Below are 19,547 nucleotides of genomic sequence, written 5' to 3' on the forward strand. Positions count from 1 at the left end.
TAAATTGAAAAGTCAGTTTTTGCTTAAATCATGTCAGTAATTATGAACTCTCAAGTCAATTTATAAGAAAACTTGTTAAAACAACTCCAAGTATCCCTAGCAGCACGCTTATAATTTCCACTATTATAATTTGACTTACGAGATTGAATTTCAATGTTTTTTTTTAAAAAAAAATTCATACGAAAATTATTCGTTCTAAGGTGTTCATTGTTGTATAGTTTAACCATTGGAATTATAAAAAAAGAAAAAAGATTTACATTACAAACTGAAAAGGCTTTGAGGATATTCATATTTAATTTTCTAACCAAAACAACAATAAGCCCTTTACATGCCTTTCTCTACTTATATAATTATATTCCAAACTTCCTATTATCATACTCTATTATCTCATCTTGAATTCAGAACTACCCAATTGTAAACTTGGGCCGATATAAGATCAATATCCGATATTAGTGCAGCAAAGCTTCCAATATTCTATACCTCCAAAAAGAACCACAAACAGATGGAGAATTGGTAGGTCTGGTGCTTCCCTTCTGAATGAGAAGTTGATATTAGCTTATCCTTGGAAATCTGCTGCATAAATTCTTTTTTGAGACAGAATACTGGTCATATTCTTAAGATCCGATTTAATTTGTAAACCTGCAAAGACAAAAAAGAATTTACCTCCACATCAAACAAATTCAGGTGATAAATGATACTTAGTTTTAGAGACTATTTTGAGCATGGAATATTTAGTTGAAGCAAGCGTTTGTTGAAGCTGGTAGTGAGCAGGACTTAGATAAGTAGAAACGAAGCAGAAATGACTCAATGCAGAAGCCTCTGAAAATGGCAAGGAAGCAACCAGCCTTTTCATGCTCATTTGCTTATTTTACATCATATATCAAAGAGCAAGTAGTGTATATGATGTTTACAATCATTTTATATGAATTGTGGTAAGAGGTGGAACTAGAACTTGACGGAAAAATTGGGGGTAAAAAATAAACTTTGTAATGAGAATACTCATAAAAACATTTACTTTGAGGCCTTTTACAATTTTTAGGGGCCGAAACCCCCACCCATAAACGTGGTTTCGCCCCTGTTTGTGGCGACCTATAGGATGTGTTCAACCTCCTCCTTGTTTGTAGCAAAGAATATAAAGCATTCAAGTTGATGTGCAACCAACAGAAATCCAGAACACAAAAAATGCAAGAGAATGTACCAACCTGGGCAGTCCGATTAGGCAGGGGCACTTCTAAGCAGTTTCGGAGGCCATCAACTCTGCATAGACAGAAATGTCAGATCAAGATAGAAGAAAAAATGTTGGGAAGGTAGGAAAGATTCAAGAAAGTAAATAACTACCTTTTGCTAATGGTTCTTCGAAGATATTGGTTGTCCTTCATCCGCCCTAGACCTCCATACTTTATTTCATCAGTATTTAATATAACCTGTTTCATTATAACAACTCTCATATTGATCTGCAGTATCTCTGAATGCAAAGGTTGCCACAAAAATTAAAACCATTCAATTTAACAAAGATAACTAACTTAGTTGATAATGCCAAACACAAACACTATAGAGCCGTATCACGGTTTATATATTGTACTTGAGGTGCCTTTGACACCCAGTATCTTCGTATAAATGGCCGTACCCAGATCACAATGATAAAGTGTTTTAAACAATCAGGAATTAAAGCTTCATATCTGAACAATAAAAGAATTACAAATACATTAACACTTACTTGATACTCTCCAGCTTCCTCTACACCTACGCTGTACCTTTCATAAGAATCTGTTGGATGAAAATTGAATATGAAGAGAAGAGGACCTCGCATGTAAGAGATTACCTGTAAATTGCAAAGAAAGTACTGATTTCTGAAGGGCAGCAGTTATAAACAAAATAATGGTACACCATGCACCAACTACATAATGTATGTGTTTGTGCTTTTTGTACAGAAAAATAAGAGTAAAAAAATCGCTGTTGGACTCCAGGAGACTTGATGTAGATAAGGTACATTGAGTTTAAACAGAGAAATCATTATTATAAAGCTAAACGACTCAAGGTTTGACAGTACTATCAGAACTTATTTCTATAAGAAACGCTGAATGGGGAAACTAAAACAAGTAGCAACACCAAGAGCTTATTTCCTGGAAGAAGTAAGAACTCTGGCCTTCCAGATACATAAAAGCACATAGACATTACAAACCTTACCACAAACGAATTGGTGAAGCGTAAAAACTGGTTAACTGAGCTGAATATGTATCAAGTAATTGAATCGAAAAGCAAGTTGCCATACCATGTTAGTGTCATTAACATGGTGAACATTCGATAAACCTCTTGAAAGTATTCTCTCGTTTTCATCAAACTTCATCAAGTCCTAGAAAAGAGGAAAAAGTAACATGATCTGTTACCATAATATCAAAGTATTTCCTGCTTAATCACCAAAACATCTTTAAAAGGTCATAAAATAAGCCCAAATGGCAACTTAAACCAATATTTTTTCACCATAGAACCAAGAATAAATTATACTAACTCTAATATAAATACTGAGCAGTTCAGCATTTTTTGACAACAGCCACTATAATATCCAAGTCACTTCTCACAGAAAGGAAACCCTGATGTTATCACGTAAGCATGCCATGATGACAAGAATAAAAATTTGTAATACAAATCATTAGATTGACACCTTATCGAAAGAAAATAAATCACGGTGCACTCCACTTGCCAAAAGATCCCAACGACGGTTAGCAAGTTGAAATGAGAAATTGTTGCTTGGCATTGGGAACTCGACCCGCTGGAACATGAGAAGATTTTCAGTCACATGAAATAAAGTATATATGAATAGTACAGGAAATGTAACCTTACCTTTGGATGCCCAAATTCATTGCCCATGAAGTTCAGGTAAGCATGACCACCAATCGTAAATGTAATCAATCTGATCATCTACGTCAAGTCCAATGAAAAATAAATAGTTACTACAAGAAGTGAATAGATATAAACCAATCAAAATCACGAAATTTTCTACATAAAATAAAAATATTTGCTTCACACTCCACCTAAAAATGCTCCCTTTTTACATTATTGACATACATTATATGTATATAATATCAATAGTATTTCAATACAAATGTTACAAGTGAGAGAGAGAAGGGGTGGGGAAGGAAAAATATATAATAAATAAGAGGGAGCTAGTTTTGGGCACCCTGTCTTTTCAATAAACAGAAAGCCTTTTTCGAATAATGCATTTCATTATTAAATATATCCTACATCGGAACATGTTCTTCTGCTATCCAAAACAGTGGCCTAAGGACAAATAGAGAAAGAACTTTTTGTGTAGCAAAAAAAAAAAGAAGGAATTTCCTTTACCTAAATTGTTTTTTTCACTTATCAAAAAAAAAGGGAAAAGGATAAGGATTACAACAGTGGGTACATATCATACTTTGTGTAAGGAACACCCTCTAAGCAATGATTCCTTTGAGCCAGGAGAATGCTCCCTGATTTCACCAAACAATATTTCTGCAAACGACCGCCCTCCAGATATTGACTGACATGCAAGATTGTAATGGCAAGTTATAGTAATAATATAATACATAAGTAAGCTAAAATCTTTAAGATAAATTATGTCCTTATATGGAAAGAGTTAAGATGTGGAAGAAAGGATTAGAGCATATGGTTACTTGATTGTGATTTTCAGCATACATAAGCATCTTCTCTGCATATTGTTTGTTCCCCATTAATGTGCTGATTATCTGCAGTATAAATCTAATTCAATAAATACTGGAATCATGAAATGGAAAATAAACATTTAAAGAATTAACTACAAAAAAGCATAGTCTCATTAATCAAACAATACAACCTTGCTCATGCTCCATTCATGGTCAGGAACATCCTCGAGAAAAGATGACCACATCTCTGACACGGAAAGATTAACATAATAATCAAATCCCAATCCACCCTGAGAAGCCGGCTCGCACAAACCAGGATAAAAGGTTGCCTAAACAATAAAACAAAGCAAAGAAAATTTGATAAAAAAAAAAAAAAAAATTAAATTAAATTTAAAAATAAAAAAAAAACAAAAAAAAAAAAACAGAAAACACAATGAAAAAAACCTATATAATATGCCATATGAAGGAAAAGGACTCAAGAAATGAATAAATAACAATAGATATCCATAGGACCGCCCGCTAACTGCTTTTGGAAGCGGTTAGTAAAAACCGCTAACCACCTAGCGGTTAGTTGTGTTTTCAAAACCGCTAACCGCTTTATATATATATATATATATATATATATATATATATATATTATTAAGTAACATTAGTGAATATATATTAATTGTATATAATTTATTTAATATACAATAAAAATATATTGTTTGTATGTTATATAATGTAATATTAAGTTTTTAAAAAGATGAGTTGGGCATGAAGCCAAGAACACTGACGCATGGGGAGTGAGGTTTTCAATTTGCCTCTTGGCCTTGTCCCAGACTCCCACACGGACAACTACAAGTGTTTTCAATTGCCTCTTGTTTGTCCCACATCGAAAAAAAAAACCCATCACTTCCATCTTCACTCATCTATATAAAGCACATGTCCTTCCCTAATCCTCTACATATTGCCTTAGTCAAGCACTTAAGCTAGGCGAGCCAAGAGCCAAACTTCGAGTACTCAGCTAGCCAGGGAGAATGGCGAGTTGAGCCAAGCACAATTTTTTTTTAAAAAAAAATTCCTTTAAAAAACGGTTAACCGCTAACCATTTAAATAATCGTTGGTTAACTGTATAGACGGTTAGCGAATGCGGTTATGGTTAGCGGTTTTCACCCCTAGATATCCAAAAGAATAAAGTATTAACAAAATTTCCTAGCATGATAAAAAGAGAGAATACTTTTTAGAAACTAACTGCAAATCAAATCATGGGCAAATGATATAAATGAAGCAAGACATTTTCTTAGCACTTCATTTGTAAAAAAAATTAAAAAATAATAATAAAAAATAAATAAAGAAGAAGAAGAAGAAGTTTCATGCCATCAAGAAAAAGTTACCCTAGCTCAAGCCAGATATGAAAACACTTTCTCAACCCAACCAGCTTGGAAGGGTTGTGTTAAATAGACGATCCGACAGAGAGTTTAACATATGACAAAGTTACCAAACATGCCTTCCTTTTTCCCTTTTTTTCCCTATTCTCTCGGATCATATTTTTTTCCTTTTATTACTTCCACTTTTTCATTTCTTTTTTTCTTTGTAAGTAACACATGTACCTAGTGGCTTTTGAACCAATGGCTTCACCCTCCACGCTATTCTTAAGGGGGAGAAGATGTCATTTGAAGGAATGGCAAAAGACTAAAAGTTTTTTTTTATTTTTTATTTATTATTATTTTTTTTTTATAATTGAAAAGCAAAAACCAAATGGCGCCAAAAATTTATATAATCTAATTCACTATAGTAAAGAAATCATATCATAGTTCATAGTAATTAATAGAAAAAACCAATATATTATCTGCTGCTAAATTAGAATTATAAATAAAAGAATTTTTGTAATTATGTTGAGATAACTTCCTGATGTCTTTTGTGCGCATGTGCAGTTAATAGATGCTGTGTATTTCATTTAAAATTCAATCCATACTATTACTTTCGAAGAAAACAAAGAAATTGTCATATACTTTTGATGGTGAAAGAGAAAAAGATGCAATTAAATTTGTTGAGTTTTTAGAGGAAATAGAAGTGAACAACATGAAATACTTGCATCTTCAGCAATTGTTACTATATTTGGGTGAAGAGCATGCAGGATCTCATTTGCCAAAATGAGGTACAGTAATGCATCCTTGTCAACATATTGATTACAGTACCTGCAATAGAACACAGTTTACAATCAAATAAAATGTCAACTAACCTTGACCATAAACGAGATGGGACAAACAATGAAACCAGCTGGATTCATGAATAATTGTGAGGCTGAATACAGGGCACTGAAGTAAAATGATATAAGGTCAAAAATCATCAGTTCGATATTTTAGTGCCCAATGCAGTTACATCTGTCAACAATTTAACCATTTCTTGGGTGTTAGTTAATGCAAATCAGAAGTCCCATATATCAGGAGAACCAATTAAAATCTTCTGTATATAAGATCAGAGTGTAAAGCATAAAAGTCATGGTTTTAGTCAAATATAGCTTGCAAGCCAAACCTTCCCTAGGCTAATGAAAGGCTGCACATGAAAGCAAGTCATTTTTTTTAATACCAAAGGGATTGATGCCATATTTTTGGAATATAAAGTGCACTTGTTAAGCTTAAGATAGTCTGACGTCAGTGTCATAAAAATGAATAAAGTAGATGGGGGTAATGTGGAAAATGAAAAAGTTCCAACAGATGCCTTACTCCTCCAAGTCCCCAGTAAAAGAAGCAAAACCATTGTGCGTATACATCATGGATGAGAGTGAATGGAACTGGAAACCATCAATCTGATACTCCACAACCCACCTGTTCAAACATCATTGCATAAGCAACATTAACATTATCCTTTCAAAGGGGCCATGCCAGAAAAGAAATATTCAGGTTCCCCAAAAATAAACTACTAGCAGATATATCAGCACAGACCAATAGGCTGAAAAGAACAGTGCAATCACATTCGTCCACTAATGCTTTAAAAAAAAAAAAAAGGATGACTGCTTCCTTTGCAGTTACCAGTTCAGATTTGAGAGAAGAAAATGCAGCACATCAAGGTCGCCATATTTGAACATTCTGGTACCCCAGTATTTGTGATGCCCTCGTTTGCCTATTCAAGTAGGAAACATTGAATGCAGAAATAAATGATATTTGAATAAGAGAACAAAGGTTAATTGATCAGTCTGTAAGCTCATTGCACCGATTTTGACCCTTTCAATTGTACAACAAAAACGTTTATGAAGGACATCTGTTTAGAGATGGAATAATACTATTATTCACACTCATTTCACATCGGTTGACATAGTGTGCTTTAAGTAGCTAATATGGGAAACCACTAAAAGTTCGTCATGTCAGCTAGTGTAAAATGGGTGTGAAGAGTAGCATTACTCTTAGAGATAATACAAAAAGATGAAAACTGGCTCATAACTACATATGATATCCAAATATGTGGTTCATCAGCACATACAGCTTCCAAAATACTATATGGGCAAAAGTAACTTACTCTAAAACTTCATAGCAAACATATGGAAGCTTCTAAGGAAAAGAATTATTTTTCATGGTGAAAAATATCTCAATGCATGCAAGACTTCAAAAGTCTTTGTTTATATTCTTTACCTGTTGTTGATTGACCTTATAATGGTTCGGTTTATATGTACTCCTACAAATTAAGAAAAGGCATTCTTGCATTAACAGGACCACGGTCCACTTTTCCCCACTAGTCAGTTACAAAAACCAATGCCCCTAGTCACTAGAGACACATCTCTCTCTCTCTCTCTCTCTCTCTTGCTTGACCACAGATGCAAATTATGTTTCAGGACCCTATCTTAGTTACTATATGATTCCACAAGGCATGTGCCTCGGCAGCTGAATGCAGTAAAGTAGGTTTGATGGCATTTGCTCTTCAGCAAATGAGGCTTGCACCCTTACAAGTTACATGTCACAGACTGGGACTGCCACATTTTATTTGGTTAGTAAGTTACACATGTATTCATTTGGTCATGAACCCAAAACCTCACCCTCTAGAGGAAGTGTCATTTGAGACAGAGCCTATTGGCTAGGGATAGACATATTTTAAAAAGCTTGGATGCGTTTTATCTCCACTAGACAACAAGGCATGCCCCAGGAATGTTTGTTAAGATACTAAGCATAATACATACAGAACTGAAGTTTTTCTTTTTCTTTTTTTTTGAGGGGGTAGTATACCTTCACTCTCAGTGGCTTGATGTAATTCTATAATTTCTATTGACATCCCCTTCATTTCAGTTGTTTTAATCATACCCCTTGAGATATCCAATTATTCCTAATGTATTAGTTCTTGTTAAATCATCAACAAAAATGAGTCATTAAAGTAATTAAATAACACGGGATGTGTGGTTATAGAAAGAAGCAAGTAATGAGAGTGTAGGATCACGTGCATCCCATATGACTAACTTCTGTTAATGATTTAAAGAGAAAACTGGATGGAAGTAGCTGATTAGAACAATTGGATACCATATGAGGCGTGGTTAGAAAAACTGGAAACCTAAGAGTGTTAATAGAAATGCATTAAATTATAGGATCTATAGATGCATTTTACCTTGTTTTTTCTTCCCCAAGAACATGAGCCAGATCACAGACAAGCTCATTAAGCCACAGCAGGGAAGCAAAAAGAACTAACTTGGAGGAGAGACCTACTGTCAATTAAAGAAGAGGCACTAGGAGTTTGAACATATACCAGTATGAAAGTAGCAGTCATTTGATCCATCAAATAGTGACAGTCCAACCATCTCATCTGCAGCTGAGTAAGAATGGACAATGTCTAAGAACACCAGCAGTCCTAGTCCTGTAAAATGTAAGATATATTTGACAGTGAACAACAAAGGACAGAAAATTTTGGTAAGAAATACAAATTTTTATGCCAAAAATAGAAATAGGTGGGCATGTCTAAATATTGCACGGTGAGATATTTCGTAGTTAAACAGTAAATGTATTCAATGAGGCTTATTGAATTTTCATACTACCTGCTACTTGTGTGTATGTGAATATTTTTGTTTCTTTATAAGCAGTGTATGTCTATAACATTGTACAAATCTATATGAGTATCTTCACTTTTTCTTCTAATCATCTTTTCAGACCAACTGTACTATATGATGCAATATAAATATAATTTTTATTCCAAGAAGATGTAGCTCTCACATATCCTATTAAGCTGACGAGAACTCATTCAGCCATTTGAAAAGGCATCAATAAAATATTTAAAATGAATCAATAAAATGAAAGGCATCAGATAAAGAATGACAACCATGTGCTTCATCAACCAAGCGCTTGAAGTCATCAGGAGTGCCATATCGACTGCTAACAGCAAAGAAATTAGTAACCTGCATTGCCAAGAGATGTTTGATCAGATTCATATCTAGATCAAGTTGCATATAATTTAAAAGCATGGATCAGGCTCTGGTAATACAAAGCCTATATAATTTAGAAATCTGAAGCTCCAGCAGGTTAAAAACAAAAAGAAAACAGTGAATACTGACGTCCGCAATTTAGGGAACTCTAAAGTTATATATTAGCAATTTTTTTGTAGTTGGAAAGGACAAGGAAAAGGGAAAAGAAAAGTTTAACTCACTCGATAACCAACAGTAAAATAATCTTTGTGCTCCACAACACCAATCAACTGGATTGCATTATATCCAGCTTCTTTTACATGAGGAAGGACCTGTATTGAAAATAATATGGTGCATAGCTGAAAAAATTGAATAACACATCACCGTATTGAAGGGGTAGTGTAATAAAGCAACAACCAGGGAGTTACCTTCTCTGTAAAATCATTAAAAGAAGATATTTTTGGCTCTGATCCACAAATTCCAACATGGGATTCATATATGCGCAATGACTTTGGTTTTTTTGGGTGTGTGTATTTCCACTTGTATGCGGATTCAGGGGGTGGTTCCCAGTGGATCGCAAAAGCCTGCTTTCCATCTGAATCTGAGTAAAATCAACATTTAGATTAAGTACTTCTAACGAGACATGCCCAAAAACTTGTAAAAGATGTGAAATAATTACAAAGGAAAAAAAGAAAAAAGAAAAAAGACTGCTATAAAGATGCTCCTAACAAAATAAGTGGTAGCCACTAGAGTTACAAGCAGACAAAGTACTCCATGTATTTCCTGTGCTTAGCACTTGCAGTAAATAGAAATTGCACCTCGCTGCCGCAGATTCTACATTTAAGGCATGCGCTGATTTAGGGAAAATGCTCAAATCTCAAAATTGATTGCACAATATATTGATGAGGCTAGTAATAACAGAATCAGGACCCCGAGTATAATGACCCACAAGAAAAAACCGATGGAAACAATTCAGTATGCCAAAGATGAGTCAATCCATACCCACAAATCACCTCACCACACTGGCATACTGCCTATATATATATAAGTAATCGAAAAATATCATTAGAAGTGTAAGGCGTAGTGGTGGGTCCCTAAGTTCAGAAGTTGAATGCTCAAATACATGAGGCTCCCTTCAGCGTTAGACTTGTTCAATAAATAGTTGTAGCTTATAGGAACAAGATGCATAATCATATTGGCTAGTCCTGCATATGCAAGGTGGACAACCTAAAAGGAATCATACTACTAACATAACTTCATATCAGAACCTTCAGCACAATGTTTACATAAGTATATATCCATACATAAATACATTGATAGAAATGTGTATTTAAGTGCGTGCACGAGTGTATGTTATATATATTATGAGAGAGAGAGAGTCAATATGGTTGTTGGTCATTTGCATCACAAAGATATTGTCTTTATTTATTATAAACTGTATTTTTGTACAAGTAAAAGAGACAAGAAATCGCACAAGAGGATCTGTTGCGCAACAAAAAGATACAATGAACAAAAGACTTCTGGTAGGTGCAAATTACCTGGTTGCACATAAGTAGCCCAAGCTGGCACTCGTTCCAATGGTCCACTAGGAGTGTTAAAATAGACCCTGTATTTGCTTCCATGAGGAATACCTGGAGAGTACTTTTTCATCCATGCCTTCCTTCCTTTACGTGTCTCTATCCAGTATGCCAAGGGAGGCTTCTTAGAACGAATTTTCTTTAACCATTCAGGACTACTAATCACATTAAAAATGTCATACTCTTTTTCATTATCAATCACATCCAAAGGAGGTAAGTTACTAGGTGGGTCATTTTTATGCTGTTCTTTCCATGCCTTATATCTTGTTTCTGGATCTGGCATTTGTCCCATCATTTCTTCCAGATCCTCTAAAGATTGCGGTCCATTAGGACCAAATATTTGCTCATACAACTTTGCTGGCACCTCAAACCGGTTTTTAACAAATCGGTCCTCTCCAGGTTCCCAGTACTCATCATTTGCTTTCTTGAAGATCTCTTCAATGGTAACACCACTGTCACCTTTATCATAGTCATCAACATAGTTATACTGTTGAAAATAGAGTTCATCCGGCTTTTCTCCCTCCCTCAACTTATCTTCAAGAATAACAAACCAGTATCCATAATCATCATGGCCGAAATGACCCTCTCTTGCACAATTTTCTTGAGGTGACCAACCATTGAAATCACCAACCAGTGCACAATAGCGAGCACCTGTATTCAACATGCTTAATTTTTTTTTTTATAAGTAAAAAAAATTTAAAATTCACAACATAGGAGAAGCAGGACTTGGACAAAATGGAAGTCGGATCTAAGGGCAGATTACAAAATGATGATAATGGCCATTGCATCCAGTTATCAGCCTAGACAATCTGTGTCTAGTAGCAATGAGTCATCCTAAATATGGCTTAGGATGGAAGTCAGCATATATTTCAGATAGAAGAAACGCAATTTTTAGTTCAACAACTGAGCTGAAGAAGATACAAACCGAAGGATTAAGTTTAAAAAATCTAAATTGTCTGATTATTTAACTAATGAGAAAGTTATTGGCCAACTAATTTAAAAACCTGGTAGAAATCAGAAAAACAAAATATAACAAAAAAGTTTGTAATGGTAAGTGGTTTCCTTTTAGATCAGAATTAGAGAAACCTTGAAGCTAAAAATTTTCCTTCATAATTAATCAAATTAGAGAATCACATTAACGAAAAGAAGAAACATTTGAGCATAATGTCGAACCTGGAGCCCAATCCATATAATCAACCCGGTGCTCCACATGGCGATGCATGCCCAATATCTCAAATCTAGACAAGAAACCAAGAATAATCAGCCCTACCTCAACAAAGCCTCAACTCCACCAACACATGTCAGCTACATTGAATCCCTTATGACCAAAACATACCAAAAACAATTGCACACAAATCAAAACTACATCATCTACATTCTCACAAACATATTCAGCATAATTGTTCGATCATTCCATATACTTAATCCTTTCCAAGAATGAGCTTCGAATTTCAAAAATTAGATGTGTCCTACCCACCAAACCAAAACTAGACGACACAATCTAAAAAACAAACAGAAAATATTTTACTAAAAAAAAAGTCAAAATCGGATTTTATAGGACTAACCCAGAAGACATGTCCCTGAGATTGACGTGACGGTTGAAAATTTCATCTTGGAGGTCCTTCAACGCTTTATGCCTGCATAATTTGATTAAAACAACATGTACGACACTAACAATTTACTAAAGAAAAAGCAAAAAATCTATTACATCAAATTTCCATCCTCTTTCTCTTGCTAACACTTTCTTTTATCAACCAAACACACCACCACATTTTCTTCTTATTTTTAACCCCCCTTTTTTTTTTCTCTGATATCTTGTTTATACATACCTTTCACGGAGGAAATGAGCGAAAGCTTTATGGGAAATTCCGAGTTTGGTAAGAAAGCCAACTGGGTCAACCCCTTTCTTGCTCTCTGCCACGTTCTTCTTCTTCTGGGGGTGTTGTTGTGATGGTTGCTCCGTGGCTGAGCATATGATCTTTATTTTTCTGGGAAAGGTAAGCCTTTGCTGTCTGTGTTGGGACTGGAATTGGATGAAGTTGTTTGGGTAGAGGGAAACATTGGTTAGGAGAGAAAGTGAAGTCATTGCGAGGAGTAGGAGTAGCTGTTGAAGCTGAAAGCCTGAAACAGAGTGACAGTGTAAAGGGTTTAAGATAAGAACGGCTTTGAACAAGGTTTATGAGTCGACTCGGGAACAATTACCGGGAGTTACTTTTTTTTTTTTTTTTTTGTGTGAGCAAATACAAACAAAATTGAAGAATTATATAGGGAATCCTTCCCGCTAACAATCATCGAGAGTCGAATAAAGAAAGTAAAATCCTAAGCTGATATTATTTTCTAAAAAAATCAAGTGAGAAACGTAAGGATTTTTTTTGCATTTTTTGAAAATAATATTCACTTAGAACTAAGAAGAGATTAGAAGAACACTTAAAAAATACCTAGCATTTTTCATAAAGAAAAATACAATTTTTATTTTATTATTGTCATCACACTCTTATTAATATTTACATCACTATCTTTATTTCTTGAAATTTTGATTTTTTTTTTTTTTTTTTTTAGCAATATGGGAATGTTTTCTGTTGGATAAAAGAGGGTTTCTTGATAATAATAATAAAAATAAATAAATAAATAAAAATGAAAAAGTGAAAAAAAAAAAAAAAAAAAAAGTTTTGTAGTCATTTGTTTATTTAAATAAAAAATTATTAATGTAATATAAAAAATAAGAATGTTAGAAGTTGAATTTTCTGAAGAATAGTATTGGACCACTAATAGCCTTTTTGCCAAACAGGCCCAAGCAAGTGCAATTTCGTGTCCAATCCCTTACACACAAAACAATTATTGGACCATGTTAAACTATGGAATGGGAATCCTCTAATTATGCTACTCAAATTTCAATTAAATTTGGACAGCCTAAACTAAAATTCGGGTAGCCTTATTATAAGAGATTTTAATCCTAAATTGTGAGATAACCGTGTAAAGTGAGTCTTTAAACTCTTTATAGTATACATGTGCTTGTGGAAGCTCAACTTATCGCTTTTAAGTTCTTAACTCTTCCTTGGGATTGGGCTATGAATTTAGGCCCTAAGCTTGTATTTTTGTTAACCACACACATTGATTTGTTCTAATGTTGAACAATAATACATATCATGGTTATCAAGCACCCCCCAAGCTTCGATAAGCAACTAAGTGTCTTTTAGGATAATTTTTTTATATAGAACGAGGCTCTAATGCCAAAGAATCATTATTAGAAAGAGTAATGTTACTATTCACACCTATTTATCACATTGTCTAACATAACATGCTTTAAGTGACTTTTCATGTCAGACATTTAGAAGAAATTTTTTTTTTTTTAAAAAAAAAAAACCATTTAAAACATGTAATGTCATCCGATGTAAAATAGGTATAAAGAAAAGCATTACTCAATAAAAAAACATATCATAAGTACTACCAAACGGATGGCTACATGGGAAAATCGGCCTCCTAAATTAATGGATTTATAACAGCTAAAATCAATTGCTGTAAATAATAGGATCATAAAACTCTTTCATGAAATCTTCGCAAAATTGATGTACAATCATTGACTTAATCATGATATCAAAGAGTTAATGAACGAAAAATATATAAAATTGAACTGGTAATCATATTGATTTACATAAAAAATGAGATACGGATAAAAAGTACAATTCTTTTTCTATTCTGCTAACAAGTCCGTATATATAAGTACGTCAAGCAAGCTGATGAAGGCGCTTTTCTTTTTCTCCTGTAAGAGCAACAGTACGCAACTTGAAGATACTAATTTGATTGTTTCTTGGGGTACTCCCTCGGGCCGAATATGGTGGATCCAACTCTCACATTGGTGCTGCCCATTTCAATCTGCAGATATCAGAAAGGGGGCCATCATCAGTTGCAAGATCTCTTTAATACAAGAATGCATTCTTATGACCATCTATAAGATGCAAGAACAAGAAGAAATGCATTTCTTACAAGTTTTTTCAGACAATTAGTTCAAAATTTGATTTTGAAGTTCCCAATGTTTCAAAGACAATCCCTGATCATTTGTGAATGCTTCCCAGTTCCCAAGCATTTCTAAAATGCTTTCCAAATAATTCCTATACAATTTGTGCAGCTTGGTCCTCTCCTTGTAAACAATTTGTTACTAAAATCCATCCTACCAATGATAAGATTTCTATTCAACTACGGTATGGTCCAATGATGCTTTTGGTCGGTTTTAATGCTCGAGGATGAAAATGTTCAGGAACTAGTCATAAAGTAATATCCGGCAATCCAAAAATCAAGGAATTTGAAGTTTATTGACATCTTTAATATGAGTTAATTTGACCCCCAACGTACAGTAATCTCTTACCGCCAGCTCAAAGTCACCAGACATGCCCATTGACAGTTCACATTGCTCCTCCACCATTCCAAGTGCCTTGCAAACCTCAGTTCTACAGTTCGATAGAGTCTTATGCATCACAACACAAAAACTAACACCTTAGTAAATTAAACAACAGATAAGAAGGCAGAGAAATCGAATGCATTACATGAAAAATACTAGATCAATCTTTGTTTTCATGGCAAGAAGGCAGAGAAAAGGAATGCATTACATGGAAAATACTAGATCAATCTTTGTTTTCATGGCATTTGAAAACAAAGTCTGTTACGATCCTAAGGATTAAGGGTTTAACCAAATCAGTATCCAAGTATCCAACAATCATAGGGCTTTTGGATCAATGGTTACGCCATTAGTATCAAAGCAGGCACAACATCATGTGTTCGAGTCACAGAGCAGGCAACCTATAAGCTAGATTAAAATTTTTTGGTATTATGTATGTGGCATAGTGTTAAGTCATTGAATACTGATAAATAAGTGTAGCTACCAAAAAGAAAAAGAACTATCATCGGGTCCCAAGGGTAAAGTTAACCAAATCAATATCCAACAATCCTAAGACTTTTGGATCAGTGGTTAGGCCCTTAACAAAGCCCAACATACAAATGAAAGTACCTTGTTGATGACATATAGAAAACTAGAGTTTTTGTTTTTGAAAAAAAAAAAGAAAAAAAAAAAAAGGGGGAAATGAGGCAATGCGTACAAAATGTATTGTGAGATAAATTACAACTTGCATCAAATTTTGAGAAAAACAAGAGACGGGGTCAATTCAGTCCTATGGACTGTTAATTCACTGTGTAAAAGCAGAATTGTCACCTTGAAGTTCTCTGGAGTTGATGAATAGTCTGGCATCCCTATTGTCATTAAGCCAGAGAACTCTAGATTTGGGCAGTGCAATTTAACATGTTTTACAAGTTCGACACAGCCAGAAGGATCGATGCCAGATTTTGCTGCAACAATATCACAAAAAAATCCTTCAAGTGATCAGTCAACGAAAATTTAGGAGGTGGGGTAAGATCCAAATAAATCCCAAACATTAAGAGAAGCCAACAATTATTAAAAAGACATTTCTATTTTCGACGTGAAAATTACGCTGTAGTGTTAATTTTTAGGCCAACTTAGCAAGCAACCAAATCAAAAATAGAAAATGTTAAGAAATGCAGACAGTTGACTGTATACTGTTGCCAAACTTAAGTTTATAGGTTATGGAATATTTGTAGCTGTACAGAACAGAAAGTCCAATAACATTATGTTAAGCCAAGGTTACATGAGTCACATATGATTAGAAAACATGGACGTATAAGAACAAAGAGATAATAAAATTTGAAAAAGGATAGAATAGTTACAATGATTATAAGGATTCTTCCGGGGAAAAAGGCCCACATTGCATGATTTAGTTGTCATTATTGTGATTGAATCCCACTAAATAGCTAATTGACTCTGAGGAAAAGCATATGATTCTAAAAGGGGGAATGTGAAAGAGAGGTTCAGGAAATTTCAAAGTCACAAACTCGTAATCATGCCCAACTAAATAACAGGCAGAACTTCTGCAAAAAAATGAGCAAGGTACAGAAATATGCAACGCCTTTTGGTCTTACTCACATGCTTCTCCACTGGTATTCACTTGGACACAAACCTTCAAAGGATTTCTTCCAAGGCTTGAAACTGCACGGTCAAGATGATTTGCCATCTGTGGATTACAAAGCCAGAGTAATGCTTTGTCATTGGGTGACATTCCACATGGATCTGTTACAATGTTAGTTTGTCTTCATTGAAGGCTACTAATATTATTGAAACTTAACAGAGGTCATAAAAGAATTATACCATAAATGAGCCAGTTTATGTCAATAACTATTGGAAAGCATCAAGCTACTACAAAGTAGCCAACTGAAGCTATAAAGGTTTCTACAACTCATTTTAGTAGCAACAGTAAAAATCTCCCAAAATCAATTATCCTAATTTCCTTTGAATCATAAACAGAAATGGGAAAATTTAGTCTTTACCTGCAACAAACATATAGATATTGGGCTATAGCTTTACCTTCTCATTATCTACACCCTCAATCATTGCCATATTTGGGACTCCAGCTGCGTACAGAAATTAAAACCATAAACATTCCAGTTACTCCTCTCTCGCATATTCAAAAGATGATATTATAAATCAGAATAAACAGATAATTCATATGCTCTAACATGATCATCAAGTAGGGAATTTCTTTATCACTTTCCTTGTGCACGAGACACACGCACCCAGCTATAATATGCAAACAAAGATTCACCAGGAATTCCAACCCCATTTGTTAATAGATAATTCATATGCTCTAATATGACCATCAAGGGGGGAATTTCTATATCACTATCCTCGTTCACGAGACACACACACACACCCAGCTAGAACATACAAACAAAGATTCACCAGAAATTCAAATCCCATTTGGTAATAGGTCTTTTTAAGTGCCCTTAAAATTCACCAAGTGTGAAAAAAAAAAAAAAAAAAAAAAAAAATTACTCATATTACTATCACATGGTATTAGTATTAAAATTAATCAAAATCTGAAGCGCATAATCCGAAATTTGATTCACGTCCTACCAAATGTACTAAAACTTTGCTAACATTATCATTTCGGAAACTTTTAAGGTTTAAAACAAAGGACCATTGAAAAAAACAAAAGCAAAAGATCATACTGAGTAGCGACTTGACTTTGTTGCTCTGCAAATGCCCAATGAAATGCCATTCTATGTCTTCAGGAAGCTACAAAACACAAAACCACACAAAACTAGAGACTAAGAAACAACCTCAATTTAAACCTTACAATACTGAGAGAGACAGACAGACAGACAGACCTGAGGAGCTTTTTCGAGGATTTCTTGGACGTAGTTCTCGCCAAAGCATCGGTGGCCAGCTTCATAGACTTGGCGGATGAGAGAGACCGGCTTGGTTTTCGAAACCGCCACGACCCGGACACGGTCAGCTATGTTACCTGACCGCTCCGCTGCCTGCCGGACCCGGGTCATGACCGACCGGAGCGCCACCACTGCCGCGCCCTCAACCGCCGGAGCAGCCATGCGGACTGGTGTTTTTTGTGGCTTGTGAATCTGTGATTCACAAGTTGTGAATGTGGCGGGTGTTCGTGGGCTATCTCACAATGTGAAATGTCTAACAATTTTGACCTGTCATTTCAATCTACCAATTAATAAAAAATAAAAAAAAATAAAGTTAAATATCACACCAGCATTACACATGTCAATCAAACATTATTAAAAACAAAAAAAATTCCTAGCTGCTATATAAGATATTTGTAAAATATTTATATAATATGTAGCATTATTCCGTAAAGTGTAATATTTAAATTGTTGACATGGTATATAGCATAACTCATAAATAAATATTTTTATATAAAAAAAAAAATTATACAAGTAATTGTTTAAAAATAGAAATGTTACATATTCATCTATTGTTATTTTTTTTATAAATTTATTATTAAATGTGTGAAATTAATATTGGGTCATAAAGATTCAATAATAAACAGAGATAATTTTGGCCCAAACCACAAGTACCAAAAAAGGCATTTAACCATATCTTATTTTAAAAAATATACTTCTCAAGGAAAATAACAGCTACTTGCTCTTAATGTCTACACTCTACATATCAGATATTTGAATTGGTGAATTTGCTAATTTTGTTAAATTATTATTTTTTTATTAGATTTTTTTTTAAAAAAAATAACAGATAATTTAAAATAATTTTAAAGTAAAAGTCTCAGTTCAACTGGACAATTTACTTTTAATTTTAACTAAATATTTTACTTATTAGTCCACCTGTTACAACTTACAAGGGTTGGTCATCCTAGACTTATTTGCATAATTGCATGAAGTTTTTTTTTGTCTAGCCAACATTGATACTCAATCTTGGTCTCATCATTCAACAGATAGACACATTCAAAATGTGGGACAGTGGGAGGATATATAACCATTTTTGTTTGCATTTTTGTTGTTCGAAGAAATTATTTGATTTGTTTGGTAAATTTTTTTTTTTTTCTTTTTCCAAAACAAAAATATTAATAAAAAAACTTAAAACATAAAATGCTTAAAACTATGTTAACTTTATGTCACATAAAATCAATTTTTGTTTTTTGTGTCCTCAAGGAGTAGCTTAATCAGTTGTGGACCACGCCTAATGAAGCGGAGATCACTAGTTCGAATTCTCCCTCTCTCTTCCCTTGTGTGGACATGTCAAAAAAAAAATTCAATTTTTGTTTTTTGTTTTTTGTTTTTTTTATTAAGAAAAAAAAAAAGCCCCTCTAAAAAGCACTATCTAACCATTCATGAAAGGAGGGTTCATAATATTTTGTATTCGAAAAGCCTACTCATGTATATTGAATTCATGAAAATTTAGCTAGATAAATTACTTCATCAAAAACACCAGCAAACACAATTATTCAATGACATGTGTTTGGTAAATTGGTATCATATATTCTTCTACATATTTTTTGCCTTTTTTTAAAAAAAAAAAAAAAAAAAAAAAATACATAAGGGTCCCACATATTCGGTAATGAATTTGGACAAAAGAAAAAAAACCAAACA

General features: G+C 33.9%; 2 protein-coding genes across 2 annotated transcripts; both read right to left on the reverse strand.

The window, feature by feature from the left end:
• Window positions 1-232: 232 nt before the first annotated feature.
• On the reverse strand, window positions 233-12,773 carry EMB2729 (Alpha amylase family protein). Its single transcript, XM_059587407.2, has 21 exons — window positions 12,407-12,773; window positions 12,143-12,214; window positions 11,751-11,815; window positions 10,539-11,228; window positions 9,429-9,601; window positions 9,243-9,332; window positions 8,919-8,994; window positions 8,352-8,459; window positions 6,656-6,746; window positions 6,350-6,451; window positions 5,719-5,821; window positions 3,833-3,970; window positions 3,654-3,725; window positions 3,416-3,520; window positions 2,842-2,919; window positions 2,663-2,770; window positions 2,273-2,353; window positions 1,718-1,822; window positions 1,339-1,424; window positions 1,203-1,257; window positions 233-639 (listed from the first exon to the last, which is right to left on the reverse strand). Exons 1-21 carry the CDS (start codon window positions 12,661-12,663, stop codon window positions 607-609), a joined length of 2,688 nt encoding a protein of 895 aa, XP_059443390.2. The 5' UTR covers window positions 12,664-12,773; the 3' UTR covers window positions 233-606.
• A 1,406-nt stretch (window positions 12,774-14,179) lies between these two features.
• Window positions 14,180-18,108, reverse strand: LOC132174864 (Putative pyridoxal phosphate-dependent enzyme, YBL036C type). The gene is made up of 7 exons (XM_059586584.2): window positions 17,808-18,108; window positions 17,649-17,715; window positions 17,005-17,051; window positions 16,567-16,654; window positions 15,781-15,914; window positions 14,941-15,039; window positions 14,180-14,450 (listed from the first exon to the last, which is right to left on the reverse strand). The coding sequence occupies exons 1-7, from the start codon at window positions 18,027-18,029 to the stop codon at window positions 14,370-14,372; spliced, it is 738 nt and encodes a 245-aa protein (XP_059442567.2). The 5' UTR covers window positions 18,030-18,108; the 3' UTR covers window positions 14,180-14,369.
• Between the last annotated feature and the right edge of the window lie 1,439 nt (window positions 18,109-19,547).

This window comes from Corylus avellana, chromosome 3 (genome assembly GCF_965113065.1).
Source record: "Corylus avellana chromosome 3, dhCorAvel1.hap1.2, whole genome shotgun sequence".
NCBI classification, from domain to species: domain Eukaryota; kingdom Viridiplantae; phylum Streptophyta; class Magnoliopsida; order Fagales; family Betulaceae; genus Corylus; species Corylus avellana.

Excerpts from the sequence above, each read along its gene's own strand:
- EMB2729 (XM_059587407.2), bottom strand. The coding sequence starts at position 12,663 with ATGACTTCACTTTCTCTCCTAACCAATGTTTCCCTCTACCCAAACAAC. Across the intron at positions 5,822-6,349 it reads TTTACTGGGGACTTGGAGGA|GTACTGTAATCAATATGTTG; the intron begins GTAAGGCATCTG and ends GTTCTATTGCAG. Across the intron at positions 3,521-3,653 it reads ATGCTGAAAATCACAATCAA|TCAATATCTGGAGGGCGGTC; the intron begins GTAACCATATGC and ends CTTGCATGTCAG.
- LOC132174864 (XM_059586584.2), bottom strand. The coding sequence starts at position 18,029 with ATGGCTGCTCCGGCGGTTGAGGGCGCGGCAGTGGTGGCGCTCCGGTCG. Across the intron at positions 16,655-17,004 it reads AGGGTGTAGATAATGAGAAG|ATGGCAAATCATCTTGACCG; the intron begins GTAAAGCTATAG and ends TGTAATCCACAG. Across the intron at positions 15,915-16,566 it reads GAATACCAGTGGAGAAGCAT|CAAAATCTGGCATCGATCCT; the intron begins GTGAGTAAGACC and ends ATATTGTTGCAG.